The sequence below is a fragment of the Solanum tuberosum genome, unplaced genomic scaffold (assembly GCF_000226075.1).
Source record: "Solanum tuberosum cultivar DM 1-3 516 R44 unplaced genomic scaffold, SolTub_3.0 scf00087, whole genome shotgun sequence".
In the NCBI taxonomy this organism is placed as follows: domain Eukaryota; kingdom Viridiplantae; phylum Streptophyta; class Magnoliopsida; order Solanales; family Solanaceae; genus Solanum; species Solanum tuberosum.
Genome location: NW_006239017.1, coordinates 993,172 through 1,014,846, shown reverse-complemented (window position 1 = coordinate 1,014,846; position 21,675 = coordinate 993,172). Strand labels below are relative to the sequence as shown.

The 21,675-nt window shown below is 33.4% G+C and overlaps 2 protein-coding genes across 2 annotated transcripts; one reads left to right on the top strand and one right to left on the bottom strand.

The window, feature by feature from the left end:
- Positions 1–23: 23 nt before the first annotated feature.
- LOC102594326 (uncharacterized) lies at positions 24–11,479 on the bottom strand. The gene is made up of 8 exons (XM_006347304.2): positions 11,183–11,479; positions 9,222–10,594; positions 7,073–8,408; positions 4,340–4,619; positions 3,386–3,493; positions 3,026–3,304; positions 1,219–1,362; positions 24–556 (listed from the first exon to the last, which is right to left on the bottom strand). The coding sequence occupies exons 2-8, from the start codon at positions 10,528–10,530 to the stop codon at positions 368–370; spliced, it is 3,645 nt and encodes a 1,214-aa protein (XP_006347366.1). The 5' UTR covers positions 10,531–10,594; positions 11,183–11,479; the 3' UTR covers positions 24–367.
- Positions 11,480–15,719: 4,240 nt separating this feature from the next.
- On the top strand, positions 15,720–17,184 carry LOC102593993 (CASP-like protein 4D1). Its single transcript, XM_006347303.2, has 3 exons — positions 15,720–15,938; positions 16,037–16,172; positions 16,658–17,184. Exons 1-3 carry the CDS (start codon positions 15,793–15,795, stop codon positions 16,895–16,897), a joined length of 522 nt encoding a protein of 173 aa, XP_006347365.1. The 5' UTR covers positions 15,720–15,792; the 3' UTR covers positions 16,898–17,184.
- Positions 17,185–21,675: the final 4,491 nt, after the last annotated feature.

Below are 21,675 nucleotides of genomic sequence, written 5' to 3'. Positions count from 1 at the left end.
CGTGAACACACAACTCAGAATAATACATCAAGTTGCATTTTGCATATTATATCTTCACGAAATGTTTGTACTTTTGCTTCATTCTGATACGTAGCAGCAACTGAGCAAAAGCCTGGATAAGCGGCTATTTCACAAGCTATCACTAAATACCTAAAAAGAATTAGTAGACATCATGTACAAACAGAATGCATTTGCTGCGACCAAAAAAAGACAAGGAAGAAACGGAAAATCTTAATGTTACATAACACTCTATTTGTGTTAGCTAGAAATACAACCCAGCTTGGACAACTTTCTTCATATATCATCACTGGAGAATCCAAATCGAAGCAATAGAAAACACCTTTAGTGCCAAGAGATCTCATATAATTCACGATGATATTGGCTCATATGGATATGATAGCCATGGATGTTTTAGAGCCTCCAAGGCAGAAGGCCGCGTCTTTGGGTTAACTTCTAAAAGATGAGCCACAAAATCAACGAAACCTTGATCTCCCATTGGTAATCGATACCTCAAGGATGTCTTTTTGGGTATTAAGTATTCCATTCTGTTTGTTTCCTATAAAGAGAAAGAAGAAAGAAAGAGGAATTGATTATCTTGACATTGTATTATATCCAATTTCATTTTTTTCCGGCCAAAGTTGCATTCAAATAATTAACCAATTCATATATAAAACAAAGAATCCAAAGGGACTCCAACAATGATGTTTACTGGGTTGCAGATTCTAGATCTCAGTTGAAGCTCAACTTAAGGAAATATTTAGTAGATACAGAACTGGCAAAACCAAAGGCCTTTTCACAGAATAATATATGCTGTCCTCGAAACTATGTACATGGACTCGGGAACAGGTACATATCCTCTAAGGATGCAAGTCTATGGTGCGTTTTTTTTTTGTTGCTAACTTTTAGCCAATTTTTAAGTATCATTATGCAACATCCATACCATGTCATACCCATTGGACATGGGTACATCAAGGTAAAGGAAGGATCCATGTTAAATAACCTTTTTGAAACTGATTTTTCTTTAAAAAAACTGGATCCATGGTTAAATAACCTCCAAATAGATCGAGTCGTTGATACATGAAAACATTGATCTTAATATGTCACTAGACAAATTGATCTCTTAAAAATGAGACCTGGGGAAACAGGGGTTCACCCCAAAAACAAAAGGAAAAAAAAAAAAAACTGAAATAAAGAGTGGAAAAGGAGAAGAAACTTTACCTGATTTCGTTCATATAGCATGTGATTTTTGGTGAAATATTTGTAAGTGTCTCGTCCTTTGACAAGCATCTCTTGGTCAATCGGACCTGTGATACCAAGTACCCTTGCAAGTAACGTGGCAGGAGAGTCATTCTGGAAAAGGACCTGCAAAAATGGGAAAATTCCTATAAAACCCCACTAGTAAAATTCAAAACAGACATCAAATTACAGTTGGTCGATATTTCAAATACGAACATCAAATAATACAAATTTCATTTTAAGCAAAGTTGCTAGGACTCTTCACTTTTGGTGCTGCATCCATGTCGACACGACATGGCTGTGGGATCCGTACCCAATCTGGTCAAACGATTTTGAGTTCTTTGACCAAAATCGAAAGGAGAAACTCCGAACAGATTCAATGATTTTTGTAATCAAAGCAAAAGCTAAGGTAAAATTGAAGAAAATGGAATACCATCTATATATAAATTTTACGTCTCTCTCTTTTTATCCCCTTCCAGGATTCACCCCTTAAAACAATATCTTCTCCTAAAGTTTTCCACATAATATCTCAAAATTTAGGTTTTATGACTATTTCAAGATATCTTGAATTATTTTTAGCCAAATCTCTGCATCCATATCCCCCGAATCTTAAAATTCATGAAGGATCCGACCTCTATTTTCAACAGACTGACCATCTCTTCATCCATTGTAGAGTGACAGAGAAACTGTGGCAGGTGTTTTTTAACTTAAGGGGTATCAGTTGGTCCATGCCAAGGCATACCTCCGAAGCTCTAACACACTGGAATAGTGAAGGAAATTTGTCCGACCACAAAGAGAGATGGAAGATTGTCCCTGTTTGCATCTGGTGGACAATATGGAGGGAGAGGAACCAAAGATGTTTTGAAAACAAGAGCATCCCTTTCCAAAGTCTGAAGTTGAATTGTCTTATAACCTTTTTTTTTTGGTGTAACTATGTACCCCCCAAAAAGGTGGAGGATATTACTCAGTTTCTAGATAGTTTAGGAGGGATATAGGTGGTAGATTTCTTTGGTTTTGTTTACTGTAAATCCCAGATGTAACTACTACTAGAATACACTATTGGTGTATCTTGTCTATAAAATGTTAACTTTCTCAAAAAAAAAGAAATAAAGTTTTTGAATCTTCACAAGGTCTTAGTTCTTATGAAGATTTTCTCTGGTTAGAAATATCAAACCCAAACACAATTCTTCTTGCAAGTCAGATATTGGTTTCTTCTGATTCTAACATAAGATAGGAGTACAGCGATAAGCAGCAAGATCGAAGAATGGTCTCAGTGTCCTCCTAACAAACTTATTTCATATTAAGATGACATGCCAATTGCCAACAATTACTAGGGCTTCTGAAAGATTTGATACCAATAGTAACTCCAAGGACATAAATTCGTTTGATAACCGAGTAATCCCCGAAAGTCAATAACACATGTTTGAAACTTGGTGGATAATAGGTCAGTCTCTTTATCTGTCTCTACTTAAATTCCAGATTTTTGTCTGCCAAAATATTTGACTTGTGATGTGCACCTAACCCACACATCACGCGCTATGCTCTTACTGTACCAAAGGCCTAGGGGATAACTCCAAAACATAATGATGTTTGCAGCTTTGCATTTGTCAAATTCATCAATCTAGGAGAACGGGGAAGGGGTATAAAATGAAAAAAAGGGAAAAGATACTCAAGAACTACCAGAATGCAGGTATAATGGACAGCATACCCCAATATAAAATCATGTTGACAATAAATATACAGATATAATAATCATTATGAGGAGTGTGTAAAGAAAAAAAAAACTTACATTGCCCGTGCAAAGTTCTGCCAAAATGCAGCCAAGGGACCAGATATCTATCTTTTTATCATAAGGAAGCCCTAAAATAACTTCTGGTGCACGGTAGGACCTTGATTGGACGTAAGAACAAAGATGATCTGTTTCAAAACAACTGCTACCCAGATCAATTACCTTCACCTCACATCTACTGTAGCTTTTCACCAATATGTTTTCGGGCTTCAAATCACAATGTATGAGCCCAAGGCCATGCAAGAACTGAAGAGCCTCTAAACACTGAATTGTGATTGACTGCACAACAGGTAAATATGAAATTCATTACATGAGATACCATTAGCATCAAATATCTATAAATATTTTGATCCAACAAACCTGCAGTCTTGGCATGGTAAAGTAGACTTCTCCACCAGCTTCTCTATTGAATTTTTGGAATTCATACAAATTGGCCTTCAGTAGTTCACATACAATTAACAAATGCTCCTGAACACAGACACAAAGATCAGTGCCAAATTTCCGTGATCAAGAGCTTCTTTAGCTTACATTCAGAATAATACATAAATGTGAAGTATACCACAGTATTGCATAAGCTCAAGAGGCATATCAAGTGCAGATCAATATTTCTTCCCTCTTCATATTGGATTACAGAAGATATTGTTTTTAAACTATGTCATATTAAGTTTGGCCGAAGATGTCTGCCACAAATATCAAGTAGCATCAAGCATACAGTACAGCACACGCTTTTCATTTAGTCAAGTCTATATCAATTTATGGATAAAACCTCGCAAAAACAGCTAGATGCTTAGACATGCTCGCCTCTCTTGAGCAATCAGACTGTATCAGGGCTGAACTTTACACTGTCAAAGTTTATTCCCAAGGTTCAGAACAATCTAGTTTTACAAGGGGAAAGTCAATAAAATGATCTGGTTAACACCATATTAGTCTGATGAGAAAATTATGAACTTAGGTTGCCTTCCTCAACATCTACACATGCACAAAGAACGATCATGATTTATCTTGCAGACTATCCTGGCAGGAGATTTCCCTACTTCATTAAGACATATTGATGGTGTTAACCAAACAGAGATTCAATATTTATGGAGCTAGTATTGCAGAACAGCACTTTTGAAGTTGATAGTAGCACAACAGATCTCTTTATAATTTTCGAAAACAAAAATTCCACTGACCACTATCCCGTTGTATGCAAGCTAGGGATAAAAAGCAACAATTCTATTCAAAAGTTGCACAAAGGTTTGCAGCAAGAATATTTCCACTAGCATAAAACAGTAAGATGTACAAAAATTGTAAAACAACAAAATTTTCACTTACTCGATAATAAAAATAATCATACAACCGAAGTAGGTGGTACTTGTCGGCAGGATCATGCTTATTGACAAATTTGAGAAGCTTTATTTCATCAAGACTCTGATCAAAAAAATCTTTGTTGTTCTTTATAATCTTAACACAGACATCCATGCCTGTATGAAGATCATGTGCTTGTACCGCTTTGCTGAATGCAGCAGATCCAAGATACTCAGTGACTTGATATCGCCCAGCTATAACTGAATTTAAAACAACCTGGAAACTTTTGTCCTCCTCAAACCCAGTTCTGAGTTCAAAAATAAAATAACTTCATTAACCACCAAAAAAAAACATCAAATCCAGAAAAATAAAAACTATTTGAGGTAAAGAAAATTAAAAAAAATGTTCATTTTATAAGGGAAAATTCAGAACATGCATGAAGAGACAACAGTGGAAAGAAAGCTTCTAACTTAAGCTGGAGAAACCTGCAAAGGTATATTTTCCAAAGGTAATACAGAAATAAGTCAGAAACATATATAGAGACATTTACAAGGTTAAAACATGTCTTGCTGAAGTAAAAATGTCTGACTAGTTACAATCAAACAGATAGACAAAACTCTCTTTAAGTCACTAGCCAGTTTCATCTACACCCAGTGCATAAGGAAAGTCGGAAATTATAAATTAATCTGGAAGTTCTTAGTAGCTAAATGGAAGTGATCCAGTTACAGAGGTAAAGATCACAGTTCCCAAAGAATTTTCAAAAGCCTCTCATCTTTTCTCAAAGACTGCAGTGGAATACCATCAAGTAAATACAGTTCAAGCCAAGCATACAAACTTCTACAGCTCCCTTCATAGCTATTATTAATCTGAATCACCCAGTCTCTAACCAAGATCAAGTAATAAATTTGGCTACAGAGATGTACATGGATATAGCAGAGAGAAGCACAGTTTTGTTAATGCATGAATATCATATCTGTAAGGGTGTCTAGATTTAATACAAGAATACATTATGTTCAAAAACCAACAACTTATCATGCACCCTAAAGGAACATTGCATAGTCCAATTACTAAGAGACCCTGTATTTGTTGGGCACGAAATACAGTTTTAAGCAGGCAACTATCGCCTAACATCCAAACACAACCAAAAATCTTATTAACAACTGTAGACTAGCAAAAATCTTTGGGGTTGTTTGGTTCAAATACTAATCATAAATGGATTATAGAGCAAGGATTGTTAATGCAACGATAAATAATGAAGGGATTGTTATGCATTGATTAATAATGACAAGATAGTTATAACTTATAATTGAACTACTTATTTAAAAGGACACTTTTTCTTTAAATAGCTTAATACCCACATTGTTAATACATATGTTCTTATTCCACACTCTTTTATTTTTATAATTGTGGTGTTAGGACCAGCTTGTGCACACCTTGGCTGATTTCATGGGATACCTACTACCACCCCACCAACACAAGTACAAGGTAATTTTGTCCAACAAGGCTTGGAGCCTTTTACAGATAGGAAGAATCATGTTCTTATTCCACATTCTATCCCAAATAAAATAACACACAGATTCCTGCATATTTTAATTCAATTATTATTTAATACTGACAACTAAATGCTGCATTAATCATGCAGTGATTTTTTTTTCTTATACGACATTATCTTATGTGGGATTTGATGCAGAAATTTATTATTCCAAACCATCAAACAAACGACCCCTTAGTAATGAGCATGAATGTTGAATTTAATGCCGAAATCAAAACATAAGTTCCCTCTGACATCTAATACATTCTTCCCCTTCAGATTCAGAGGAATATAAGATCATGAAATATAACTTTGTCATGAGCCCTATATAATTAAAACTGAATATTTATCTACATAAAAACATACAAAATTCGCTTTGCACCTTTTTTTCAGCATAAATAAGGCCCAACAAAAAATTTATGATATTTTGAACTTTTTGTCTATCGTAAACATAAAATTTCAGCTAAAAAAAGTTCCAATAAGGATTGCAATAATCAAAAGGGAATATGTTACCAGGTGCGCACAGATATACCGAGAAGACACTGATTCTATCATAGATATCCTAGGTTCTGGTTAGGATTTTGGATCAGGTTTTCTTGTTTTTTGCTATGATTGTAAATATGGTTTTGTGTACAACCTATGTACTGATTTAGTCAATACATACAAATGTTACCTTCTAAAAAAGGGGGAAAAGTCACTTTTTGGCTAATTCTGATGGTTCATGGTGCATAGGCTGAATTGACCCTGCATGATCAGCCTCCATCTATCCCCGAAAAAAAAAGTACCTATCTCAGATCTCATGCCAGCAGTACTCTTAAGGAGACTTCGCTTCCACTGGTTTCAGTGATGACTGCTTAACTTCACTATGTTGTCAAAGCATGCTAAAAAGTTCTTTGTCTCTTCATAGAGCACAAGATATGTCAACAACAAGAGCCCCCAGAGCTATGGGAGAGCTTTTCATTGACTTACTATATCTTCACATCCCTAATAAAGTACATGTTTCTAATGTATTTAGTAAACAACCTCTCCCTTATCACAGTTTAAATCTATCATGATCAGTGCAGCACTTAAGAAAACCAATATAAGGAGTACCAAAGATGAAGACTCTAACTGCATATATGAAGCAGTTTCCTTCAGTCTGGAATAATATCAAATCACGGGTATTAAAATCAAATAACAAGCATTATGTCCACTCTAATTCAAAAAAGGCAACAAGAGATTGAACATGCCTGTTTTTCCTATGCACAATCTTAAGTTCAAAAGTTTCAAATTCCTCTTCCTGAGCCATGATCTGCTTGACTTGTTCCTGAACAGCAACTGCTTCCTCATCCTCCAATGACTGCCCCAAATCTTCCACTCTTGCTCTGGCTATTTGTGTGTCCTCTTCTTTCTTCACATGCTCCCGTTCTACATAACCATAATTTGAAAGAGATGAAGGGCTAGAATTAATTGATCCTACAGCAATTTTGTTGCGTTCATCTCTTGAGCTCTTGATAGGTGATGACTCGTTGCTTTTGGGCCTCAAAGAGCCAAGCATGTCATCATTTGCAATCAGACTGTCATGAGCTTCATCAGTGATAATAGCATTGCCCTTGCTTGACCATAAAGATTTACTCGAGCTTGTATGAATCAACTGACCATCTCCGGGAAGGGTAAATGAGAATCCTCCATGTAAGTGATTTGTTTGTACAGATCCTCCTTTATCAGTACCCGAGACAAACTTGTCAGATCTCTGCTTAGCTGTTTTCTCATTTCTGTTTCTCATCTCAGAATAAGGCTTATCTGAATCAGGGGGTATGTGTCTAGCCCCACCAATACTGGCATCGTGATCATGGAAATACCCTATATCCCCCTGACCTCTCCCTCCAACAAAACTTTCATGCACTTCACTACTGATATCAGCAGTATCACTGTTAATACCTACACCAATTGACCTAACTGAACCATGCTGATCACCGTCCACGTAAATATCATCCAGTTGGGGCCTTTCACACTCATTCAAGGCCCTATCATCCCCTAACATGGCAAGTTCACTTGTTTGAGTAACAAATCCCTGCCAAACAGGTTCTACACACATCAAATTCAGTTCTTCTTCATCCATCAACTGTCTGTCGTATTGGGCACCCATGTTAGTTCTCCTATACATTTCAGTTTCACAAAGCACTACAGGATCATCTGAAGAGCCAACTGCATCAACATTCTTTGATTGGAAATATCTCTCACCTGATAAGTAGGAATCTTCCTCTGCGAAAGATTGCTCATCATCTTCTTTGTTTTCTCCTCTTTGAGGATCTGGAACACTCCCATGTCCTGTTCCCTTTTCATTATCACTAGGGTAATCAATTTCATGAGCTAAAAACCAGGATTCATCTTCAATAGGTTGTCTCGTATAGCCAACATCGTCGTCATCATCATATTCATCAGAATCCCAGTATTCATTGGGGAAGTCAACACATCCACTCAATCCATCACCAATAGTTGCAAAACCAGAAACAAGCTCAGAAGTGTCCTCAGCAATACCTTGACTCACAGACAACCAACTGCCTCCACCAATCCTTTTTCCACCTGGTGATCAGTTAAGACAATGATGATTATTCCACAAGACATCAATCAAACTGACATAGATAAGTTAAAAAAAAAACATAACACGAGGGTAAGTAGACAACATCATCAAGTCAAAAAAATTTAGAGAACTACCTCAGAACCCAAAACTGAGGAAGAGAAGAAAGTTAAATTTATGTCGTCTCAAAAAGTACTGAAAAACTTACATTCAAGAGTCCCTTTCTATTTTCTTGGTAGGACGACAATCACAGACAAGATTTTTCTTGATAACCCCGAAATCCCTGAGCTATGCACGGTTCAAAACTTGGTGGAACAATCACAAACAAGATATTTTATTCCCTAAAAAAAGATTTAGAATGCTGCACAGTCCACAGGACAAGCAGCTGAATACCAATACAAACCATCAATGGCAAGATAAGACAAGACCCTCCCCTCACACCAGCCATAGGAAACAGTACTACAATAGGACAATGACTAAGCAACCTAGGCAAATATCATTTAATAGTCCATCTGATATAGAGTCCTAGAATACATAGGTAGTCAGTACTAAACAAAAAAATACAAAGGTTAATGACTTGGAAGCATATATTTTTTAACAGAAGGTAAATATCATTTATTCCCTCTAAATTGCATCTTTTTTTGGTTTTCTAATCTGAACAACGCTTTCAGGGCCACATTTAGTATAACTTCATTCAATCTTTGAGACAATTTCCCTCTGAGAATTTAGGAGCAATTTAGCAATTTTAGTATCTCCAAAGAACAGGCTAAGTTTTTTGTCCAAAACTACAAGATAAAATTAGTGCTAGACATGCAAACCTGAATTGGTAAGTTCTTGTCCAATAGGAACATCTAGAAATGAGCCTATGACATATGTATTGTCACCATTTGTAATCTTTGAGTCAGGTCCATCTCGTTCAAATTTTTCCTCCCAATGAATATTGAAGGACTTCTCTTCTGACTTGATTCTAACAGGTGGCAACCTGGGTAGTTCTTCTTTCTGGCTCTCAGATATAAGCGAAAAGCCTAAGCCGCTGAAATCTTTTGGTTCACTTCCTGGTGTCTTTCCCAGATAGAAAGCTCTTCCCACCTCATCCACTTGCTCTTTAATTGTATTCCTAACATCATTACCGTCTGTTATCCTTTTACCTAATTTGTTACCACCAGTACCAATATTGTGATCATAACTTGTGGAAACATCTTCTTTGGGGAATGGGAAAACAGTTTCAGCTGAGCAATCTTTCCAAGGGTTGGATGAAAGGTTAGTCGATTCATCACTTTCGTACCTAGAGTTAGTAATAATTATATCTTTGGATGTCCCGTTTAGTTTAATTTGCTGATTAGCCTCTTTGAGTTCACTATTTTGACTTCCATGCTTTGGTTCCACATTGTCTTTGCTGGTACTTCCAGGCCACGACATTCTCTTTTCACCAGAAAAACTGACATCCTCCCCAGATTTTGCATGAGATTTTCCACACTCTAAGACCTCAGACAAATTTAACCTCAACTTCCCACTATGCACCAAGCCAGAGAAGTCCTTGGCAGCACTACTTCCACCATTGCTCTGATGCGACACAAGAGAACCATTACTGGGATTATGTACCAAGCCTGAAAAATCCTTGGCAGCACTAGTTCCACCATTGTTCTGATACAACACAAGAGAACCACTAGGATTGTAGTTCCACGAGTACATATCAATCATAGTATCCTCAGCATTGTTGCAAGCACTGAAGGTTTTGTTGTATGACCCAACAGATTCATTATTTTCCTTCTTCTTCCCAACAAACGCAACATTTTTCAATTTGCAGTCTGAGCCATTTCTCCCAATCCCACACTCTATCTCCTTAACAATAAGCTCCTTTAAAGTTTCATCACTGCTCCTCGAACTTGACTCCTTGAAAACCTCCCCACCATTTCGACAAGCCATTCCAAGATTCTCCACAGTTGCTTTGCCCCCATTTTCTTCTAATGATCTGCTCAGCTCTTCATCCTCTAGAGTAAGCTTCTCTACCACACCATTCAGGTCAGAACGTTTATTCATCTCACCAAGCAAAGTAGCCTCTGCCTCTGTAAACTTGTTCTTCCGCAGAAATTCCAGTATCACATCTAAAGATGTAGAGTCCGCCATTGATACAATGGAGAACTCAAAAATCTTGCAGTAGTCAACTGCTACAAACAATATTCAACCCAACCTGAATAAAGAACAAAGAAAACAGTAATATATTGAGAAGCCAATAACAAAAAGTGCAATAGTAAGTTCAGAACACTATTCCAGAAGTTGACAACACATCCAAAGTGCACAAAAATACAATATCAAACGTGGACCAACTTGGGTGTTGATTGACTCAGAAGTACAAAATACCCATATTATGCTATCTCACATTTACCCCCAAATAACGTAAGGATTGTAGAATCACAAGAAATTTCAAGAAAAAAATCATGTACAGTAAGTTGAACATAAGTTCATTAACAACAAACAACTATATAGAATTAAAAGCTGCATAGTGTATGTCGATAATTCCAATGAAGAAATTGAACGATTTCCAAAATTTTCTTAAAAACCAAAAAACCCTAGCTAGATTTTCCACAAACCCATTCAAAGATCTCAACTTTTTCCAAACCTAGGAAAAATTGAAACAACAAGAGTTCAAAGAACATATACTGATTAAAAAACAGATTTTAAAAATAAAAATAAAAATAAAACAAGAATTGAAAAGGGGTTAAAATGGGGAAGAATCTGAAAAGGGAAAGAATCATAAAGAGTGAAAATGGCAACTCACGAATCGAAGGAGAAGGATAATATATATTTCTGGCAACCAAACAATACCCAATTGATAACATCGTCAACAAAACATCACATTCAACTGAAACGGAGCTCCAAATTGACATTAGAACAAAATGGGAGCATTTTGATTTTGAACTTTTCGCTTTTTTCTTCTCTTCTCTTGCAGATTCTTCAATTTTTTATCCTTTCTTCGCTGTTCTTTGGGTGTTCAACAATGCGAAGAGTAATCTTTGGTTAAATCCCTTTCACTTTTGTCCGGCCAGAGGAAATATTTCAGGTCTGGAAATGGGACATGGTTGTCCAATTAAACATTTCATATATCAGTATTTCCTTTAAAATAAATTTTTTACTAATATAACAGTAATATTTTTTGAAAAAAATCCTTTGTTATAAAAAGTTATGGTCTTATATTTTTAATATAATTTTTTAATGTGTCCGCGTAAGAAAAAGTAGAGATAGGCCAAAACAGTATTAAGGAGAGATGATTAAACAACATATGATCCATTTTCAGTTTATTGAGTATATGACCTTACATAGAAGGATGTAGAGATTGTGAATTTGGGTAGAAATGTAATTGTGGATTGTATTGTTTTCGTGTTGGTTAGGCTTGGTGGTAGTTTGGTACACTACTAGATGTTTTCCCTTCCGTATTAGTAGTAGTAATAGTAATAGTGTTATTCTTGTAGTTCTGGCTTGTTCTTAGATTCATGTTCTTATTTATTGTTTCTTATGTTGCAATTATTGTATTATTTGGTTGTTGTTATCATTCTTTTTCTCTAAGTCGTTTGGTAGAGTGTTTAAGAATAATGCTAAATAGAGTGTATTAGTAATACTTGCATTAGCAATGCATGTATTAGTTATGCTTGCATTAGTTATACATAGGTTTTTATGCGTTGTTTGGTTTGATGTATTAAAAAGTAGCATGCATTGCATAAAAAATTAATTTACAAAGATACCCTCCACTATTATGATAGAAAAGATGTAAAAAAGGTTTTGAGGGGCAATTGAGTCTTTAATTAAGTTAATGCATGCATTAAAACCATTGTTTTGCTAATACCTAAATATCCATGGTATTAGCAATACACAGCTTAATACACAATAGAATGTATAACTAACATTAGTTATACATAGGTTGGAAAAGAGTACCAAACAAGGTACTAGTAATACACAAGGCTAATGCATGCATTATTTTTCCTAATACACTCTACCAAACGAATGTTATATAATGTTTTTCTTATGATTTACTATTTCTTCTTTGATTATGTATTTTTTGTTTCTACTAGCTTTAATATGCATTATTTGAGTTGAGAATCTTTCGAAACCAATCTCTTTATCTCTACTAGGTTGAGGCAAAGGTTAGCACTCTATCATATTCAAACCTCATTTGTGAAAATACACTAGAATTGTCTTGAAATGATTCGAGTAATGAATATTTAAATTCTTAATAATTTACATATGTTTGATATTTATACATGATCACTCTCATCCATAATAAGAGGTTTCGAGTTCGAGTTCGAGCTCGAATGTTTCACCTTTTAATCAGTTTTTCGGATCCCAAATTCAGCCCTAAAATAAATGCTGAATATAAAACTAAAAGCAAATATGGCTCTTTTAATAGCAGAAGGAAATAAATTTCAAAAATAAGAAAAGATAGTTTGTATATATTAGAATAATATAAGAATATTATGTGGCTGACAGAACAGAGTGTAATGCCTGCATGACCACATTAAGGTGCCAAATTAGTAGGGTATCCTAAAAGGTATCCCAATGCCTATGATCTCTATATTAATTACTCTGTTACTATTATAATCTTCACTTAAATTACTCCACTAATCCTCTCATAACCTAGGTAACTCTCAAGGAAATGAAGGTATATTAACCAAAATTAATGTACAATATTGGTAGTGGAATATAAATTCTGAAGAAACTATATAGCATATAGTTGTGATAAGAGGCTTGACATTATAAGTAAGTACATGTGGAAAAACATGCATCAAGAAAATTAAGGTGCCATTTTAAAATTTTCTATCCTCTTTTTCTTTTGATGACCGCAGTGTTTGGGCCAGCTTTCACGCACCTTGATTAATTTTAAGGGATACTTGTCATCTCCCACCAGCAATAGGTACCAAGTAACTTTGTCCATCAAGACTAGAAATTGCTCGAGAAAATTGCTTTTATTATATTATATAGTACTAAATTGAAGACTCTATTGTAGACCTTCCATATTATTTTCCAACACAAAGTGTGTTGTCCCAAAAAAACAATTAAGGATGGTAGGCTTACATTATCATTGTAATTTTCGAACAAGATGATCCATCATCTTGCTAACAATTTAATGGTGTGAAATTAACTGTATTAAGGAAATTTACATCAATTCAATAAGTAAATACTACACATATAATGTATAGTACAATTGATATATATAGACTTCAATCATATAATTGACATATATTTATCTCAATTATATATGACTTGATCACAATAAAGCAATGTAGTTTGATGTATGAATTATGAATCTGTATGTATATCGTTGACTAGAGTTACATCTACTGCAATTGAGATGGCTTTTGGTTTCAAGAATGTTTGACACTGATTAACTTGATGGCATTGTGCGTCTTAGTGTGTTCAACTTGAATAATCTTGTTTCACCCGAGGCCTAACTTAACCCCAAAAATTAGCTCAAGAGAGACCAAATGTGAAGTGTCCCTTAACCTACCGATGTTGAACTCCTCGAGAGGAGTTTAGTAGTGATGAAGATTTTGGTTTCTACAATGTGTCTTACGAACTCTTCATCATTTGTGTTAAAAGTCAGATTTTCGAGTATCTTTAGTAAGAAATGGATATAGAGATTCATATTGCTGATCTCTAGGAGTAACAATTGTTGCATCAAGTACAAGTATTGTCTGTTTAGATGTATGAATTAAATTCTTGGCGGATACTAGCTTCTTACCTGCTGCTAAATACACCGATAATTCTTGAAAAGATGCGTAAATTGAGTTAGATGATTGTTACGTTTCATCAGTCTGCTAAGAATTGTGTCAAATGTGCATCTTTCTTTACTGATCAAGGAAGGAAACAGAGTTCAGTGGAATCCGTACGTCCTGCTTTAATTTGCTCCACCATCTCCAGTTCAATTCTTGATTGCATTACATGGACTGGACTCAGCTGGCTTGTGAAGTTCTTCCCAACGCCACACCTGACTCATTTATTCGTTACACATCGATCTCCTGTTTCTTTTTGCACACCGTGTTGTTAAACTTATGATGTGCTTAATGTAACATTGACAGATTATAGTAAAGCAACCCTTTTATTCATTCTTCTTCATTGTGATACAAGTAATTGTATCTAAAGCTGTTGTTCCTTTTTACACCTTACAGGTTCTCCTCACTGCTCTCAAACTGGAGAAAACTGGATTCTAATCTTTAATTATTCTTCAATACAAACAGACGAAAACTGAACTAAAAGAGTTGCAGGGCCACGTCCTCTAGTTGAAAAAATACACTGTATATATATATATATATATATATAGGTAAAATTACATTTAAATAAATTAGAAGTAGGTGAGAGTGTGTATACTTGACATAAGGGTTCTGGATTCTAGGACAAGGACCTCAAGTGTTAGTAACATGAGTTCTGAATTTGATTTTTGTACATATTTAGTGAAGTTATGATACATATATATATGAAGTTTGAGCTAAAATTACAAAATTCTACTGAACTATATATTCAAGCCTACATCAGCTATTTCTATATTTTCCTCTCGAGCCATAGGAGCAATCAGGAAAGATACATCATACCCCATGCCTGAGCGCAGAAGGCTTTGTGCACCGAGCTGCAAAAATGCTTGGCAAGTTTTGAAGCCTTTTGTGTTGCTTCTTGATATAGCCTAGTGAATTTGATAGCATTTTGGAGAATTTTGTGAGTAATGGAGAAAAAAAGAAAAACATTTTGATAATGGAGAATTAGGGCCGCAGGTTGGGTTACACTATACCAAAAATATTTTTTCACCGTAATTAATTAACGACAATAGCTTAATTATTGCTAAATATATTTTTTAGAGGCAATTAACATGAATATCCTTAAAGCCTATAGCGGCACTGAATCCAATTGCAATCAACTAATACCGATAGAAAAACTTTAACACTCTTTGTTATTTGTCGCTAAAAGCTATTTTTGTTGTAGTGATTACACCCGGTGTTTAAACCCATTCAACCAAAGTAATTTTTGAGCGGGTCAAGTAATCATTCATTAATTAACTCAACTCATTTTAACCAGTGAAATGCAGTCAAACCCTCCATATGTCACCTCTATAGGTGGCTTAGTAGCCAATAAAATAAAAAAGAGAAATTTCCCAGAATCATTTTACATAATTGGATAGGTATGATATATATCAGAAAAGAACACAATTGTGAAATGATGATGGAAACTTCATTATCTATAGTACCATATAATCCAGACAAAAATTAATCTTAGACACGATAATTAACGACAACAGTTTTAGTTCTAGTCCAAGGTATAAAAGGTTGCTCTCTAGACCACCTAAAAATGTGCAAAAAAAATACATAGCCTAAAATTAAGAGAGTGATCAAAGAAAGAATTATTAAAATGGAAACACCAAGGGCTTTGTCAATCCTTGTTCTTAGACTTTTCACTATGTTGTTGTGCGCAGCTTCAGTGCCAATCATGATTACCAACAGCTTCCAACTTAGTGGAGGCGAGAAAACCAAATACAGTGACGTTAAGGGCTACAGGTTATATATATATTTTTCATTTTTACTTGTTCACTATATTAATTTTTTTATTTTAATTTTTACTTGTATACTATACTAAAAATAAATCGTTAATACAGGTACGTGGTATCAGCGGGACTAATTGGATTTGTGTACTCATTAATTCAGCTGCCATTTGCATTATATTATGCCGTGACAGGGAAGAGGGTTTTTCATGGCAAGTTCCTTGGCCGCTTGGATTTTTACGTAGACAAGGTATATACTCCCTCAGTCTACCGTCATGTTGCGTTTTTCGAAAGTTGATTTGACTAATTTTCAAAGTTAAATTAGATAATATTAATTCGATATTTTAAACAAAAAAAAAATTAGACATTCAAAACTATATGAAAAGTACTATAAATTATAGTAATTTTTTGCATATCAATATAATGAAAAAATACATCGTAAAATGTTAGTCAAAGTTCTTATAGTTTGACTCTAGAAAAGGAAATCATGACAATTAAAAGTGGACGGAGGGAGTATAAACTATATAATTAAATAGGTGGTTTTAGAAAAGTCTCTAGAGCTTGAGTCTTACTATTATCACCTATTAAAAAGAATCTGAAGACTCTGCCTAATTAAAAAAACGTTTAGATATGATGATCACACATTTCAATACTATAAATTATGTGAATTTCATGATCAAACGACTCGAGATAGCACATGTCAAGAACTAATTGAGTGAATATATTGCAATGCAGGTGCTAAGTTTTTTCCTAGCAAGTGGAGTTGGTGTTGGTTTTGGTGTTAGTTCTGAACTCAAACGTTACGTAAATGGATTTGTAGACACAATTGAAACAACTGGGATCGATACATTCGAAGAGTTAAGGACGAAGAGTCTAATATTCTTTGATAGGGGTCATTTAGCAACTACTCCACTTCTTGCTGGATTTGTTACTATGGCTGTGCTCACCATTATTACTTCTTTCAGTCGCAAATGAAGATCGATCTACACTTTTTTGGAGCAACAACTATTAAGTGTAGTAGTAAAATAAACCTTGAGTATTGTTGTTTAATTCGCGTTTGATCGTCGTTTAAATAATTTGTGTGTGTTGAGTTTGAAGATGCAATAATAATATGTGTACGTACTTTATTTCAATGAATATCAAGAGTGAATTCATTTGAATTTGTAATGATGGTATGGTATTTTGTTATATTGGGATTTTTTTTGGAAAAATCACCCTCCATATGTATTTAAGGATCAATATTACATGTTTTGCTTATAATATTTTAATTGCGGATTATAACAGATCACTTTTTATTTATAAATCAATTTAATTTCACTTTATTAAATAATTAGTCTTCTATAATTATCTCGTACACATTTTTAGAAATTTTACCTTGATTCTTGTTCTCTTTTTACTTCTTTTTTTACTGTCTTCTATAATTATATTTTTATTATTAAGTGATATGAATAAAGAATCAATCATAATTATCTCTTACACATTTTTAGGAATTTTACTTTGATTCTTGTTCTTTTTTTACTGTCACACCTCAAACCCCACCCCACCCCCGTCACCACATCTTTTCTAGTCCTCCCACACGCCATATCAGCACCCCACCACCCTCACGTTAAAAAAAATCATTTTCTCTTTCACCTCTTCTCTCATCTCTAGTAAAAATCGTTTCTACATCTCAATATCACCAGAAAATCTTCATTCTACAATCAAAAGAAAGGCCAAATTCACAATCATAAGAATCAAGTTTTTAGGATTTTTGATAAAAACATGTCAAAGAAACCTGAGCATACTCCTAGAAAGAGCCCAGATTAGTAAAAGCGAGTTCTACTGTTGAAATCGAGGCTCCGACCTTTAACATATTGATTCAAACACTGTCGCCAAACAAGAATGCAAGTCCGGCGAGAAAGGTTGTTACCGCTCAAAAGAAGAAACAAATTCCGAAAAAGGAGAAGAAACGTGAAGCAAAGAACATGCTCCGGATACTAGCAATTATCCTACACCAAAATCACGAAAATCAAATTTAAAATAGTTGATTGCAGCTTAGACTCTTAATGGTTATATGTCTTTTTAATTTTTGGATGATATATATTTGTTTTTGCTACAGTTTCTTACAACAATACAATATGCATTATTTTACATTGTCAAAATTATTCTTTTAGTAATGTGTTCCAGTTAGATACCAACTCTATACATCTTTATTTTAAATTTGTCAAAAGTTTCAAGTTAGATACCAAGTATATACAATTTGAATACCAGGATTGGCCAGATTTTTATTGGACTTTAGTATTAAAAACGTCTCATAAACATAGTACGCTACAGTTGTATACATTGTTACAATTAACTAGTTCTGTTAAAATATGAATTACAAATTATTTCGTATAATTTCGGGGTACCAACTCTATACAAACTGCATACAAATTGGATACAACATTAACTAGTTTTAGTTTGGATATCAGTTTGAAACCAAATGAACATCAAATAAAATCACATGAAATAGTTTTATGTTGGCTTACATTGTATCTCATTGATCTCCAAATTAAAAAATTAAGAGTGGCATTAAGTTGGTATTCAATTTGTATATAATTGGTATCCATTTTGTAATATAATTGGTATTTTTAACTTGAAAATTTAAGACAAAAAACTTCAAACTAAAAAATATATGAAGTTGGTATCCACCTTGTATAAATATTGTAAAATGAATCTGAAAATGTAAAACAATGACCAATATATATTGTATCCACCTCAATTACATCTTGTTTTATATTATTTTTTTCCCCAAGTGGATACCAAATGAATACCAATTGTAAATTACATTAACTAGTATCAGTGAAAATTCAGTTGCATTACATTAACTAGTATCAGTGAGAATTCAGTTGCATACCAAATGGACACCAATTGCATACCAACAATACTTAATAAACTACTCACTATATATTTAAAAATAATGAGTACATTGTCACAATTAAAACAAAACATAAGTTTAAAACACAAAATAAAACAAAACATAATTTTGTCATAATTATAAATTATGATTTTTTTGGTGCAGGGTAATTTGAACATGCCTTCTTGTTGTGGCCCTCTCGACGACATGTACTGCATGTAACTTTAGACCTTTTGAATTTCACATCAGCAAATCCCTTCAGGCGTTCAAGTTGCAGTCTTCCTACAGTTCTTTTTTAACAAGGCGACAACAATTTAGGCTCAGATACATAACTTGGTATATCCCACGTACTCTCGCATGTTAGAGGTTCAATAGGGATCGCATATGCATCTTCAAAATTCTTCAAGGTATAAATGGGAGAGCAATAATTTGTTTCATGCAGTCTTCTGTACCTAAGAACTGCATTGCATGTCCGCAAGGTATCTCATCATTTTGTACGTATTTCCATGTTCCATAAAAAATTCGTTGTGTCGGTATTATAGAATACAAAGTAAAAATACATATGTTGTACTAGTATACAAATTTCATACAACTCTTATTCACACATTTCATACCTATTTCATGCCAAAAGTAATAAATTATTCATACCATGATCGTGCCACTAGAATACCAAAATAATTCCAACTTATACATTTTACTTGTCATTTCTTAAACAAACAATATACCAAATTCATTACATTATTATTCACCAAATACATTATAATATAATGCCAAAAAATCGATTCAAATCAAAAATCATACCAAAAAAACTTAATCAATTGCCAAAAATTGAAAAATGGCCGGCTTAGACAAATAATGAACAAATTCAATGTTCACACTAAAATATAACATTATACATTTAAGAAAACGTCATAATTAAAATTGTTATACATGAAAAAAAATCTGAAATCAGTATACAAATTTAATACAATTATTATGCACAATTTTCATTAAGGGTGTTCACGGATTGATTTGGATCGGTAATTGGTCAAAACCAAAATCAAGCCAATTTAATCGGTTTTAAAATTATCAAAACCAAACCAAACCAAATATAATATACATTTATCAGTTTGGTGGTTATCGGTTTCGGTTTGCCTTGGTTTGGTTATTCGGTTATTAACCATACACAAAAATAAAAGAAACAATTCATTCAAAATGTGAAAAAAGTGACTACAATCCATTCAAAACAAAAAAAAAATTAGTTAGAATGACTTAAAATTACCGAACTTTCGATCATTGAATTTACTATCAATAAAGCTTTAAAATTCACTATATTGGCCTAGAAGGAAGAGACAATAACATTTTCAGTCCCACAAAGATTGTCATAGACACTCATATACATGAAATCAATAAGATAAATGTTTTCACCTTGGGCATTCTTGCTTTCAATAAGTAAAGTATAAAGAATATTAATGAAAACATATATAAGATCTTTAAAAATTGTTTATAAAAACAATATATTAAGTATGTATATTAATAAAATATATGAATATAATTCATCGGTTCGATTCGATTATTTCTTTGGTTTTTTCGAGTAAAACCATAACCAAACCAAATACTACCGGTTTTTCAAAAATCTAAAACCAAACCCAAATAAAATCGGTTTTATTTTATCGATTTGGTTTGATTTTTCGGTTTGGATCGGTTTTTATCCAACCGTACACACCCCTAATTTTCATACATATTTCATGCCAAAATTATACTTATTTCATACTATAAGTCTTCATTTTTTCACAGCAAAATCATTCCAATATAATACCAAAATAATACCACTTCCAAATATTAATTTTCATTTATTAGATAATCAAAATACGAAAGTCATTTCAATATAATGCCAAAATCATACCAATATGGAATAACCAGTACACCAAATTCAAATAAATTTTAAGTAATTTTCTTAACCAGAAACTTAAAAAATTGAATGTTCATATCAAAATCTATACTAATTTCAAACAAATTTTATGTAATTTCAAAAAATAAAATTTATAAAATTTTCAAAAACGTCATAATAAAAGCTATTACACACAAACAAAAATTGAAAAAAAAATTCAGTATCATTGTTCAATTTTTACGTTTGGTTTGTATAATAATACAAATAAAAACTCGCAAAGAACACTAACCTAAAGAATCTCATCTACTTCCACGCTTTATTAGTACTGATAACAAACCGTCCATTACAAGAAAGTGAAGATTATTGAATAAAAACGAAAATGAAATAGATGAGACTGACGACTAACAAGAGAAAATTTCGAGAAGAGAGAGAAATGTTTGAACAAAAAATGAAAATAAATATGTTTAAGAGAATTTTAACTGTTCAGAGCTAAATAAGGAAAATAATTTTATTTTATTTTATGAATCTCCTATTTTTATGCCTCATCTTAATTATCATTTATTTTTTCAAATTATTTACTACTACTATATTCGTTTTTACCTTATTTAATTTTCACACTAATTGATTTTTACTGCTAATTTAAAATCATTTTTTATTTTACTGAAATGTTAAAATTTGCAATTTATTATTGTTATAACTTGAAAGATAAAGAATAATGTTATAACTTGTAATTATTAGTCTTATATATGTCAATTATAAAATTTTCACGATTTTTTTTTGTGGAGAAAATCACTCTTTGGGCCTTGGTTTACATGGAAGTGTTGGACTTATTAAGACCCAATTCTTCTTTATGTGAGATTTTAGATGGACAAATTTAGCAATGTTATGGATTGAATGTAATTGGACGTATCTATTTACTTGGAGTTGGATAGAATGGTGGAGCCAACAATTTCAATCAGGGGATTTTAAAAAATTGCAAGAATGCCAAATTACAAATTCAAAAGTGGG

What these genes read in the sequence shown, in the direction of transcription:
- LOC102593993 (XM_006347303.2), top strand. Translation starts at nt 15,793, where the DNA reads ATGGAAACACCAAGGGCTTTGTCAATCCTTGTTCTTAGACTTTTCACT. An exon ending in AGTGACGTTAAGGGCTACAG is followed by an intron (nt 15,939 to 16,036) that starts GTTATATATATA and finishes TCGTTAATACAG; the next exon opens with GTACGTGGTATCAGCGGGAC. An exon ending in TGGATTTTTACGTAGACAAG is followed by an intron (nt 16,173 to 16,657) that starts GTATATACTCCC and finishes ATTGCAATGCAG; the next exon opens with GTGCTAAGTTTTTTCCTAGC.
- LOC102594326 (XM_006347304.2), bottom strand. Translation starts at nt 10,530, where the DNA reads ATGGCGGACTCTACATCTTTAGATGTGATACTGGAATTTCTGCGGAAG. An exon ending in ATTGTGCATAGGAAAAACAG is followed by an intron (nt 4,620 to 7,072) that starts GCATGTTCAATC and finishes TTTTGAACTCAG; the next exon opens with AACTGGGTTTGAGGAGGACA. An exon ending in ATGATTATTTTTATTATCGA is followed by an intron (nt 3,494 to 4,339) that starts GTAAGTGAAAAT and finishes GTCTGTGTTCAG; the next exon opens with GAGCATTTGTTAATTGTATG.